We start from the raw sequence: 12012 nt of genomic DNA, 5'->3' as shown, positions 1-12012 counted from the left end.
GATCATTGGCAACCTCTACCACCGATGCCAACACCACAGTACGCAGCCTCTGCTTTCCTCAGGGGAAATAAAATCTATGTCCTAGGTAAATGACCACTTCTGGCAGGCTGCATATCAGTCGTTGTTGTTGCCTCCTTTACTGCTGTATCAACATTTAATAGTTTTTTTAGCTGTATTTTCACAACACTCAGATACTACTCCAACACAAAAGCAAAATACTGCGGATGCTGGAAATCTGAACTAAAAACAGAAAATGCTAGAAATACTCAGCCGGTCAGGGAGCATCTGCGGAGAGAGAAACAGAGTTAACGTTTCAGGTCGATGACCTTTCGTCAGAACTGGAAAAAGTTAGAGATGTAACAGATTTTATGCACGTGCAGGGGCAGGGAAAGGGGGGGAGGGGAGGAAAGAACAAAAGGGAAAGTCTGTGCCCCCGCACTTGCTTAAAACCTGATACATCTCTAACTTTTTCCAGTTCTGACGAAGGGTCATCGACCTGAAATGTTAACTTTGTTTCTCTCTCCACAGATGCTGCCTGACCTGCTGAACATTTACAGCATTTTCTGTTTTTCACTCAGTTCCACTTATTTGAAGTACTTGTTGGAGGAGGGCATTGAGGGTTCTTAGCACGGTTGTGCCTGTGCTGGGAACAATATTGGCTTAAAGGCTGAAGCAGTTTATTTGTTCTTTGTCCTTGAGGTTAAGAACATATGAAATAGGAACAGGAGTCGACCTTACGGCCCCTCGCGCCTGCTCCACCATTCAATAAGATCATGGCTGATCTTCTACCTCAACTCCACTTTCCCGCCCTATCCCCATATCCCTTGATTCCCTCAGTGTCCAAAAATCTATCGATCTCAGTATTGAATATACTCAAGAGAATGAGGAAATCTGACCACCAGTGCTGCACGTTATTTTTTTTTTTGCCTATCTGCGAGTGGGTCACTGTTGCTGACCTGCTTTCTCTTCTGGGGGGTGGTTTGGATGCGGGGGTTGGGAATTGTGCTGAGTGAGCAGCCAAGAACAAGCCCCAGATTGCCTGGATCTCTCCCGTTCTCGGCAGAGTCTGAACATCACTCATTCAGATTGAGTAATGTCCCACGGTTGGTTCAAACTTTTAGTTCTAAGGATGCTGAAGTCAGTAGTCCTTTCAGACTGCCATGTTCGCTTGTTAGGAATCCAGTACTGAATTTAAGGAGTCAAAATGTAGGATATGTTGATGCAGGAACAAAGATGTGAATCAAAGTACTTTTAATATGTTCCCAAAACACATGGGGTGCAATCCTGGCTGTTACATTGGGATCTTGTCCACGTGGGCCATCCAGCATTAACCCTACTGGAGTTTGCGGTTAGAGAGAGTGCACCTAATTAGCATGGGGCCGGTGAATGTTTATGCCACTATTGGTGCCCCCTGCCCCATGCTGCCAGAAACTCCAATGTCTAGTCACTGTTGGAGGCAGGTGCCCAGATCTCCCCCGCACCATCCTCGTGAGGCCCTATACAGTCCTGCCCTTGGCCCCTGTGTAAGGGGACCTATACATACTTTTTTAAAAAGGTACCTATCTTCAGGTGTTGGAGATGCTTTCCTATATGGAACCCCCTCCTGAGTGGGGCCCAGTTTCATTTTTGCTGGAGGCCGGTATATTTCATCTCACTGAGTGTACCAGGACTCCAGTGTTACACTGGGCCCCTTATGGCCAGGGAAGTGGGAACTCCCAGCACAGGAAGGCCCCAGCCCTGGCCCTATCCCCAGCTTCTCCACGTTAGTGGCCTTGGTGGGTGGAAGCTTTGCCCTGTTCAAGGCCAAGTAGGAAATCCTTAGCTTTGGGACCTGGAATATCTGTGTCCTGGCATTTGTCTAAGTCATTCTGCTAGACTCCCATTAGAGCTATGGCGGAAGGCCGATGGAATAGCCAAGGGAGTTCGGCTCCCTGATATTTATCAAATGTGCTTGTGCAATCAGACATCATTCAGGCATATTAGCATTTGGCTAGATCTCAAATTGATCTGTGATATACCATGAGTGCATCCTGGGATAGTTGACAGATGAAATATCAGCATTTCACAGCTGTTTGAAGCTGTCAAACACTGACAGTCTTACTTCTAACATGAGTCCTTCTCCACAGACTCAGTTAGAAATCTCTCCTGCACAGAAAGCTGCAGGCTGTCACTTTTGACAGTTCGCAGCCATTCTGCTTTCTGTACCGGTGAGATGAGGGACTCCCCGAACCTAAAGGAAGGAAGGCTGAAAAGGTAAGAAAATGTATGTAAAACTTATTTAATCACTTTAGACACACCAAACACTCTTACCTTTGCACTCATGCACACATCACTCACCCGAACACCGACATCTCGACCCCTCCAAGCCCTTCAACTCGACGGCCCGACTCCTCCAAATTGGCGTGGCTTGGAGCCGTCGGGATTCCCACAGTTCAAGCTTAAAAATAGGGATTAGGCTAAATACTGCCTGTGTTAACAGGCAGTTAATTGGCACTAATCCCTTCCCTCCTCGGATAGGCGGATCCCAGTGCGGGGCGGCTACCCGCCTCCTTTGAAATTGGCATGGAGGCGGGATGGGGTCGGGACCCCCGATTTCGGGAATTTAACCCCCCCGCACGCCTCCAATCCCGACTCCACGGCTCAATGAAAATCGAGGCCGTAGTGTCCAAATTTAATTCCGTCATAAGCTAAATATCTAGAAAATAATACATGTACTGGTGAAGTACAGTGATCCAAACCCTTTGTTTTGTTAGGAGGAAGACAGGGTAAACTACCTGTGACTGCTTTTGAGGCCTTAGACCTGGAAACAAAGAGCTGGACCAAATATCCCTGCATTCCCAGCCGCCGTGCGTTTGCCAATTGTACTATGACTGAAAAATGCTTTTACAGCCTCGGAGGTCTTCAGCAGCCAGGCCCTCACAACTTCTACTCCAGGCCACACTTTGTCAATACAGTGGAAGTGTTTGACATAGAACAAGGCAAGTAAAAAAATGTTTTTTATTTGATGGCAAACGTTCTGTACTTCTTGTGTGCAGTTTTGGTCGCCTTATCTGAGGAAGGATGTTCTTGCCATGGAAGGAGTTCAGCGAAGATTCACCAGGCTGATACCTGGGATGGCAGGAATGACGTATGAGGAGAGATTGGGACGATTGGGCTTATATTCGCTGGAGTTTAGAAGAATAAGAGGGGATCTTATTGCAACTTATAAAATTCTGACAGGACTGGACAGACTAGATGCAGGAAGGATGTTCCCGATGGTCGGGGAGTCCAGAACCAGGGGTCACAGTCTAAGGATAAGGGGTAAGCCATTTAGGACAGAAATGAGGAGGAATTTCTTCACCCAGAGAGTGGTGAACCTGTGGAATTCTCTACCACAGAAGGCAGTAGAGGCCAATTCATTAAATATATTCAAGAAAGAGTTGGATATATTTCTTAAGGCTAAAGGGATCAAGGTGTATGGGGAGAAAGCAGGGGCCGGGTACTGAATTTGGATGATCAGCCATGATCGCATTGAATGGCGGAGCAGGCTCGAGGGGCCGAATGGCCTGCTCCTGCTCCTATCTTCTATGTTTCTTTCCACTCGTTTTTTTATTCCTCAGTCTACCTGGGCTCCGCAGCAGCTGCCGCTCAGAGGGCAGCAGGCCTTCAAGCAAATGGGCTCCAACCTCTGCCATTGCCTCGCTCAACTGGGTGCTAGGAAGCGCGTTCTGGGCTTGCCTCTTTCTGTCATTTCTTTTTCTTCCTGTTTCTGGTGAAGTGCTTGGCTTCCTTTCAGCACGTCTCTCCATAGTGACGTAGCTGAAATTGGAAACTCAGAGATGCGCTTCAGTGTGCCGGTGCTCTAACACAAAGGGGTGGGAGAGAGGTAAAAGAGAACCCACCTGCAGTCATTGTGCAACTTGCTCATCACACAACAAAATGTTGAAGGCGCGCAGGAATTAGCGAAAAATTAAGATAGTGGCCGCAAATATATATTTTTCCTTATCTGTGCTGTGAAGTGTACTTTAAGTTGAGAGTCTCACAGTATTCACAGCCTCTTGCATTAATATTGTTAATTAATCTGCAGCTCATAAGGGGGCGGAAAGTGCCATAGGTGATTTCAGTAATCAGCAAGCAGAGATTTTGGATATTCAAGGCACCTGCGAGTAACCATTGGAGTGTTTCTGCTGAAGTGTTTCCTTAGTTACTTGAGTTGCAATGTTTCATTTAAATAAATTTAGTCCAAAAGAAAAAAAATGATTAGAATTCTCCTTTCTGAACAGTATTTATTCGCACTGAGTTGATCAAAGTCAACCCTACGTTACGGGCTTTTTATGTTTATCATTATTATTAAGAATATTGATATTATCATTTAAAGTCACAGGTACCAACTAACACTGAGACTATACAGCAAACTGAAACATAGCTTGATGATTGAATTCTCCCCCCCCCCACCGCTTGAACTATGTGGGGGAGAAATTCGGTATCGCCCATTTTGAGGCGCGAATATCGGCCGGGCGCAAAGTTTAGCGCCCGGTGCAAATTATTGCCGCCGACTGCAAAATTCGCCCCTGGAGGTGATTGGAGCGCTAAATCAGGCGCTACACAACTCTCTTAAGGCGCTAAGCCCGAGGAGCGAGGCGCTACCTCAGAGGGCGGGCGTAGCGCAGGTGCTGTCAGTTAGCGATTGAACACAGACACACTGGCGCCGGTCAGTTCTTAAAGGGGAGGGTCGATCTTGCTCTACAGCCACACCCTGCTCACTGGAGCCTTGAATCTCGGCCTGGACAGACCTGTGGCGAAATCTTCCAGCCAAGGACTATGGAGAGGGCCAGGGAGCGAGCACAGCGCTTCAGCGAGCGTGCCTTGGAGGATCTGGTTGGCGCGGTGAAGCGCAGAAAATCTCTACTGTACCCAGAGAGTGGCAGCAGGCCTTTGCCAAGCGAATACAGAAAAGCATGGAGGGAGGTGGCTCACAAAGTGACCTCAAGCAGCATGGTGCCTAGGACTCCTGTGCAATGCAGGAAAAAGTTCAACGACCTCACTCGGGTCGTCAGGGTGAGTGCCTTTTTTCAAAACCTCTTCATCCCTCCATCTCCACCTCACTTTATGGCCAGGGGGTATTGAAAGCCCCAATGCCCAGCACTCATCCAACACCTATGGCCCTTTCATGAAACACACATGCACATTCCACACTTTGCATACAGTAAGGGCTATTCAACCATGGGAGGCATTTCAGGCAAGACCATGGCTGCATACAGTAAGGGCTATTCAATCATGGGAGGCATTTCAGGCAAGATCATGGCTGCATACAGTAAGGGCTATTCACCCATGGGAGGCATTTTAGGCAAGATCATGGCTGCATATTTGCTCAGACACCGTCCTTTTTCTTGTAGGCCAAGCTGGCTCATAATAGGAGACAGCAGCAATGCACCGGTGGAGGGCGGCCTCACCTTTAAGCCCTCAACATAAAAGGTGACTCAACCGTGGCTAACAAGGGAAATTAGGGATAGCATAAGATCCAAGGAGAGGACATATAAATTGGCCAGAAAAAGCAGTAAACCTGAGGATTGGGAGCAGTTTAGGATTCAACAAAGGAGGACAAAGGGATTAATTAAGAAGGGGAAAATAGAATATGAGAGTAAGCTAGCAGGGAACATAAAAACTGACTGTAAAAGCTTTTATAGATATGTGAAGAGAAAAAGATTGGTGAAGTCAAGCGTAGGTCCCTTGCAGTCAGAATCAAGGGAATTTATAATGGGGAACAAAGAAATGGCAGACCAATTAAATACATATTTTGGTTCTGTCTTCACAAAGGAGGACACAAATAACCTCCCAGAGATGTCGGGGAACATAGGGTCTGATGAAAGGGAGGAACTGAAAGAAATCAGTATTTGTAGGGAAATGGTGTTAGGGAAATTGATGGGATTGAAGGCCGATAAATCCCCAGGGCCTGATAATCTACATCCTAGGGTACTTAAGGAAGTGGCCCTAGAAATAGTAGATGCATTGCTGATCATCTTCCAACATTCGATGGAATCTGGAACGGTACCCATGGATTGGAGGGTAGCTAATGTTACCCCACTATTCAAAAAAGGTGAGAAGTCACACAACACCAGGTTATAGTCCAACAGCTTTATTTGAAATCACAAGCTTTCGGAGCGCTGCTCCTTCGTCAGGTGAAGTGAAGAGATGCATATAGGCACAGCATATATAGTCAGAGAACACTGCCAGATGATTACAGGTAATCTTTCTAACTGCCCTTTATCCCACCTCGGCAGAGAGATAATCACAGCAATCAAAGGTGTGGATGGTGTCCAAACAGGTCAGTCAGGAAAACATTACATCAAAGAACAATGAGGTGGGGTCACCAGGGGTCAAATGTTGCAGATGCTGGGGTCTGTATGAAAAACAAAAAACAAACAAGAAACAATTTTAAAAAATAAAAATTTTTGCTGGAAATCACAGCAGGTCCGGCCGCATCTGTGTAGAGAGAACAAGCCAATGACGACTCGAGTCTGGATGACTCTACGTCAGGTGGGGTTACACGTTGTGTGACATGAACCCAAGATCCCGGTTGAGGCCGTCCTCATGAGTACGGAACTTGGCTATCAGTTTCTGCTCGATGATTTTGTGTTGTCGTGTGTCTCGAAGGGCACCTTGGAGAATGCTTACCCGAAGATCAGAGGCTGAATGTCCTTGACTGCTGAAGTGTTCCCCGATTGGGAGGGAACACTCCTGCCTGGCGATTGTTGTGCGGTGTCCGTTCATCCATTGTCGCAGTGTCTGCATGGTCTCGCCGATGTACCATGCTCCGGGGCATCCTTTCCTGCAACGTATAAGGTAGACAATGTTGGCCGAGTCACATGAGTATGTACCTGGTGGGTGGTGTCCTCACGTGTGATGATGGTATCTGTGTTGATGATCTGGCATGTCTTGCAGAGGTTGCTGTGGCAGGGTTGTGTGGTGTCGTGGTTGCTGTGCTTATATGCATCTCTTCACTTCACCTGACGAAGGAGCAGCGCTCCGAAAGCTTGTGATTTCAAATAAAGCTGTTGGACTATAACCTGGTGTTGTGTGACTTCTCACATTTGTCCACCCCAGTCCAACACCAGCATCTCCACTTCAAAAAAGGTGGTAGAGAGAAAGCGGGGAATTACAGACCGGTAAGCCTGACATCGGTAGTGGGGAAAATGCTAGAGTCCATTATAAAAGGTGTAATAGCAGAGCACTTGGAAAACAGTGACAGGATCGGACAAAGTCAACATGGATTTACAAAAGGTAAATCGTGCTTGACTAATCTACTGGAATTTTTTGAGGATGTAACTGGTAAAATAGATAAGGGAGAACCAGTGGATGTGGTGTATTTGGACTTTCAGAAGGCTTTCGATAAGGTCCCGCATAAGAGATTAGCGTGTAAAGTTAAGGCACATGGGATTGGGGGCAAGGTATTGACTTGGATAGAGAACTGGTTGGCAGACAGAAAGCAAAGAGTTGGAATAAACGGGTCTTTTTCCGAGTGGCAGGCAGTGACTAGTGGGGTACCGCAGGGATCGGTCCTTGGACCCCAGCTATTCACAATATATATTAATGATCTAGACAAGGGAACTAGATGTAATATCTCCAAATTTGCAGATGACACAAAGTTGGGTGGGCATGTGTGCAGTGAGGAGGATGCCGAGAAACTACAGGATGATTTGGACAGGTTGGGTGATTGGGCAGATGCATGACAGATGCAATATAACGTGGATAAATGTGAGGTTATCCACTTTGGTGGCAAAAACAGGAAGGCAGATTATTATCTGAATGGCAATAGATTGGGAGAAGGGGAAGTGCAACGAGACCTGGATGTCCTTGTGCACCAGTCGCTGAAGGTAAGGATGTAGGTGCAGCAGGCGGTTAAGAAGGCAAATGGTATGTTGGCCTTCGTAGCGAGAGGGTTTGAGTACAGGAACAAGGATGTCTTGCTGCAGTTGTACAGGGCCTTGGTGAGACCGCACCTTGAGTATTGTGTGCAGTTTTGGTTGCCTTATCTGAGGAAGGATGTTCTTGCCATGGAAGGAGTTCAGCGAAGATTCACCAGGCTGATACCTGGGATGGCAGGAATGACGTATGAGGAGAGATTGGGTCGATTGGGCTTGTACTCGCTGGAGTTTAGAAGAATGAGAGGGGATCTCATTGAAACTTATAAAATTCTGACAGGACTGGACAGACTAGATGCAGGAAGGATGTTCCCAATGGTCGGGGAGTCCAGAACCAGGGGTCATAGTCTAAGGATAAGGGGTAGGACATTTAGGACTGAAATGAGGAGGAATTTCTTCACCCAGAGAGTGGTGAACCTGTGGAATTCTCTGCCACAGAGGGCGGTGGAGGCCAGTTCATTAAATATATTCAAGAAAAAGTTGGATATATTTCTTAAGGCTAAAGGGATCAAGGGATATGGGGAGAAGGCAGGGACAGGGTTCTGAATTTGGATGATCAGCCATGATCTCATTGAATGGCGGAGCAGGCTTGAAGGGCCGAATGGCCTACTCCTGCTCCTATCTTCTATGTTAGGGAAGCTCAGGGGCCTTCTCCCCGGACGGAGAGTATGGCCTCGAGTCCTGCTGCACTGAACGCAGACGAGGAGCGGGTCCTCACTGAAATGAGCGCCCAGGCGGAGCAAAGGCACACTGAGCTCATGGCTGCAGTGGCAAGGATGCCCGAATCCATTGAATCACTGGCAAGGAGTGTGGAGCACTTCGCTGGAGCACAGACAGCTGCCACGCAAATGCTAAGTGCTGCAATGCAGTCAGTGGCTGGTCTCATGCAGACGCAGATTGAGGCCACGCGAGCACTAACTGCTGCCACCCTCGCTGGATTGGGCAGATTTCCCCGGGGCTCTCACCGCGCCGCAGCAGGCCAGCAATCTGTGCTCCAGCAGATTGCTCTGCATGCTGAGCTGCTGCCCCGTGGGAGTGCCAGTGTGTCGGTCGAGCAGGGAGTTGCTGTCCTCAAGATGACAGCATTCCTGCTGCCAACACTGTCACTTCTCCACAGCAGTTGCCACCACCTGTAGGACAGACTGCTGCCTCCCATGCAGAGTTGGAGCAGTCAGCAGCCAGGCCCTCCAGGCCCAGAGCTGGTCCAGGCCGTCCCTCAAGGGCATCTGCAGTCTCAGTTTCTGACACTCAGCAGCCTTCCCCCAGCCTTGCTGTAGCTACTGGGGCCCCATTATGGAGGAGCTGCAGGGTGGGAAGGGAGCAATTTCGCAAGGGAGGCAGATCACCCTCGAAGGGCAAAAAGTAGGAGGCGTGGCAAAATGTATTTCATTGTTTTATTGAAGGCCGAGGGTCGTGGTCAAATTTTTGTTACTGTTTTGGACATTGTCTCCAGGTTGTGAGAGCCAGTTATGTGAATGACTTTTTTTTGGTGTTTCTTTCTATTACTTTGTCATGTGGAAATGAGACACAGTTTGGGAAATAAAGAAGTGTCTGTATTCAAAATGTGCATGTTTGGTCTTTGCACTCATTGTTGCCTTGACTGGCTTAGGAGTTGCGGGATGGTTTCATTCAGGTTGTTTGAATGGCAGAAACCATTCCCTCAGAGGGGGCCTAGAAGCGGCTTGCTATGAGCCTTTGACGGACGGCCCTTCCACTTTGTGCCTCCCTCCCGCCTTGGTGCTGCTGATGCTCATTCTCCTCATCCTCCTCCTCCTCTGCTGGTGCTCCAATGTCTGGTGGCATTGGCTGGGTCCTGAGGATTGCCAGGTTATGCAGCATGCAGCACACAACAATGAAGTGGGAGACTCGCTCAGGCGAGTACTGCAGGACTCCTCCAGAATGGTCCAGACAGCGGAACCGTTGCTTGAGCACGCCGATTGTGTGCTCAACGATGTTCCTGGTAGCTTGATGGCTCTCATTGTATCGTAGCTCAGCAGGGGTGCTGGGCGAACGGAGCGGGGTCATCAGCCAGGTGCACAGAGGATATCCCTTGTCCCCGAGAAGCCAACCTCCTGGGTGAAGCGGTGCCTCGAAAAGGTCTGCCACAGAAGTCTGGCGCAGGATGAAGGCATCGTGGCTGCTGCCTGGAAAGTGGGCATTGACAGCGAGTATCAGCTGTCTGTGGTCACAGACCAACTGGACGTTTAAGGAATGGAAGCCCTTTCGGTTGCGGAAATCCTTGGCATTCTCTTGCGGCGTCCGCAAAGCCACATGGCTGCAGTCAATGGCGCCCTGCACCATGGGGAAGCCCGCTATCATCGCAAAGCCCATTGCGCGTTCTTGCTGCTTGTCCGGGGTCATGGGGAAAGGTAAATCGTGCTTGCCTAATCTACTGGAATTTTTTGAGGATGTAACTGGTAAAATAGATAAGGGAGAACCAGTGGATGTGGTATATTTGGACTTTCAGAAGGCTTTTGATAAGGTCCCGCATGAGAGATTAGCGTGTAAAGTTAAGGCACATGGGATTGGGGGCAAGGTATTGACTTGGATAGAGAACTGGTTGGCAGACAGAAAGCAAAGAGTTGGAATAAACGGGTCTTTTTCCGAGTGGCAGGCGGTGACTAGTGGGGTACTGCAGGGATCGGTCCTTGGACCCCAGCTATTCACAATATATATTAATGATCTAGACAAGGGAACTAGATGTAATATCTCCAAATTTGCAGACGACACAAAGCTGGGTGGGCGTGTGTGCTGTGAGGAGGATGCCGAGAAACTCCAGGATGATTTGGACAGGTTGGGTGATTGGGCAAAAGCATGGCAGATGCAATTTTACGTGAATAAATGTGAGGTTATCGACTTTGGTGGCAAAAACAGGAAGGCAGATTATTATCTGAATGGCAATAGATTGGGAGAAGGGGAAGTGCAACGAGACCTGGGTGTCCTTGTGCACCAGTCGCTGAAGGTAAGTATGCAGGTGCAGCAGGCGGTTAAGAAGGCAAATGGTAGGTTGGCCTTCGTAGCGAGAGGGTTTGAGTACAGGAACAAGGATGTCTTGCTGCAGTTGTACAGGGCCTTGGTGAGACCACATCTTGAGTATTGTGTGCAGTTTTGGACGCCTTATCTGAGGAAGGATGTTCTTGCCATGGAAGGAGTTCAGCGAAGATTCACCAGGCTGATACCTGGGATGGCAGGAATGACGTATGAGGAGAGATTGGGACGATTGGGCTTGTACTCGCCTTAATTTAGAAGAATGAGAGGGGATCTCATTGAAACTTATAAAATTCTGACAGGACTGGACAGACTAGATGCAGGAAGGATGTTCCCGATGGTCGGGGAGTCCAGAACCAGGGGTCATAGTCTAAGGATAAGGGGTAGGCCATTTAGGACAGAAATGAGGAGGAATTTCTTCACCCAGAGAGTGGTGAACCTGTGGAATTCTCTACCATAGAAGGCAGTAGAAGCCAATTCACTAAATATATTCAAGAAGGAGTTGGATATATTTCTTAAGGCTAAAGGGATCCAGGGTTATGGGGAGAAAGCAGGGACCGGGTACTGAAATTAGATGATCAGCTATGATCGCATTGAATAGCGCAGCAGGCTCGAGAGGCTGAATGGCCTACTACTGCTCCTATCTTCTATGTTTCTATGTAGATGTACTCTCATCTCCTTTTAAAGAGGGCATTTGTGACCTGACGGATGCAGCAATGCACTGCGAACTGGGAGATATGGGCGATGTCCCCAGTAGCGGATTGAAAGGAGCCGGTGGCATAGAAGTTGAGAGCCACTGTTATCTTCACTGCCACCGACAGAGACGTCCTGCTCCTCAGTTGAGGCTGCAGATCTGGCTGAAGCAGGTGGCAGAGCTCAGTGACCACCTCCTTGCTGAATCGCAGCCTTCGCAAACACTGCTCCTCAGACATGTTAATGTATGAGAACTGTTGGCGAAAAACCCTGGGAGGGTAAGGTCTCCTGTACCGACACCTGTTGGCCCTCCTCTGTCTGGCCATGATTGCCACTCTCTCTCTGCGTCTCTGTGCCCTCTGAATGTGATGGAGAAGGACGACGTTCCCATCCATTGCAGCCCCCATAGTATCTGGGCAATCAAAGATAT

At 48.4% G+C, this 12012-nt stretch overlaps 1 protein-coding gene and 1 long non-coding RNA gene across 2 annotated transcripts in view; one reads left to right on the top strand and one right to left on the bottom strand.

Annotated features, from left to right (window-relative positions):
* Positions 1-2840, top strand: LOC147087070 (uncharacterized). The gene is made up of 3 exons (XR_015075581.1): positions 1-85; positions 2127-2253; positions 2754-2840. It is a non-coding gene; the product is annotated as an uncharacterized LOC147087070 (long non-coding RNA).
* An 842-nt stretch (positions 2841-3682) lies between these two features.
* The window catches only part of LOC147087069 (junctional adhesion molecule A-like), a 100986-nt gene continuing 92656 nt past the window's right edge, over positions 3683-12012 (bottom strand). Inside the window, 1 exon segment of the mRNA XM_085978029.1 lies at positions 3683-3841. Within this exon segment, the coding sequence (XP_085834155.1) occupies positions 3683-3841 (159 nt within the window).

Source organism: Somniosus microcephalus, unplaced genomic scaffold, assembly GCF_052327205.1.
Source record: "Somniosus microcephalus isolate GS21.2 unplaced genomic scaffold, FLI_Smic_1.0 unresolved_chr6, whole genome shotgun sequence".
Taxonomy (NCBI): domain Eukaryota; kingdom Metazoa; phylum Chordata; class Chondrichthyes; order Squaliformes; family Somniosidae; genus Somniosus; species Somniosus microcephalus.
This window is presented reverse-complemented; position numbering and strand designations above follow the sequence as displayed.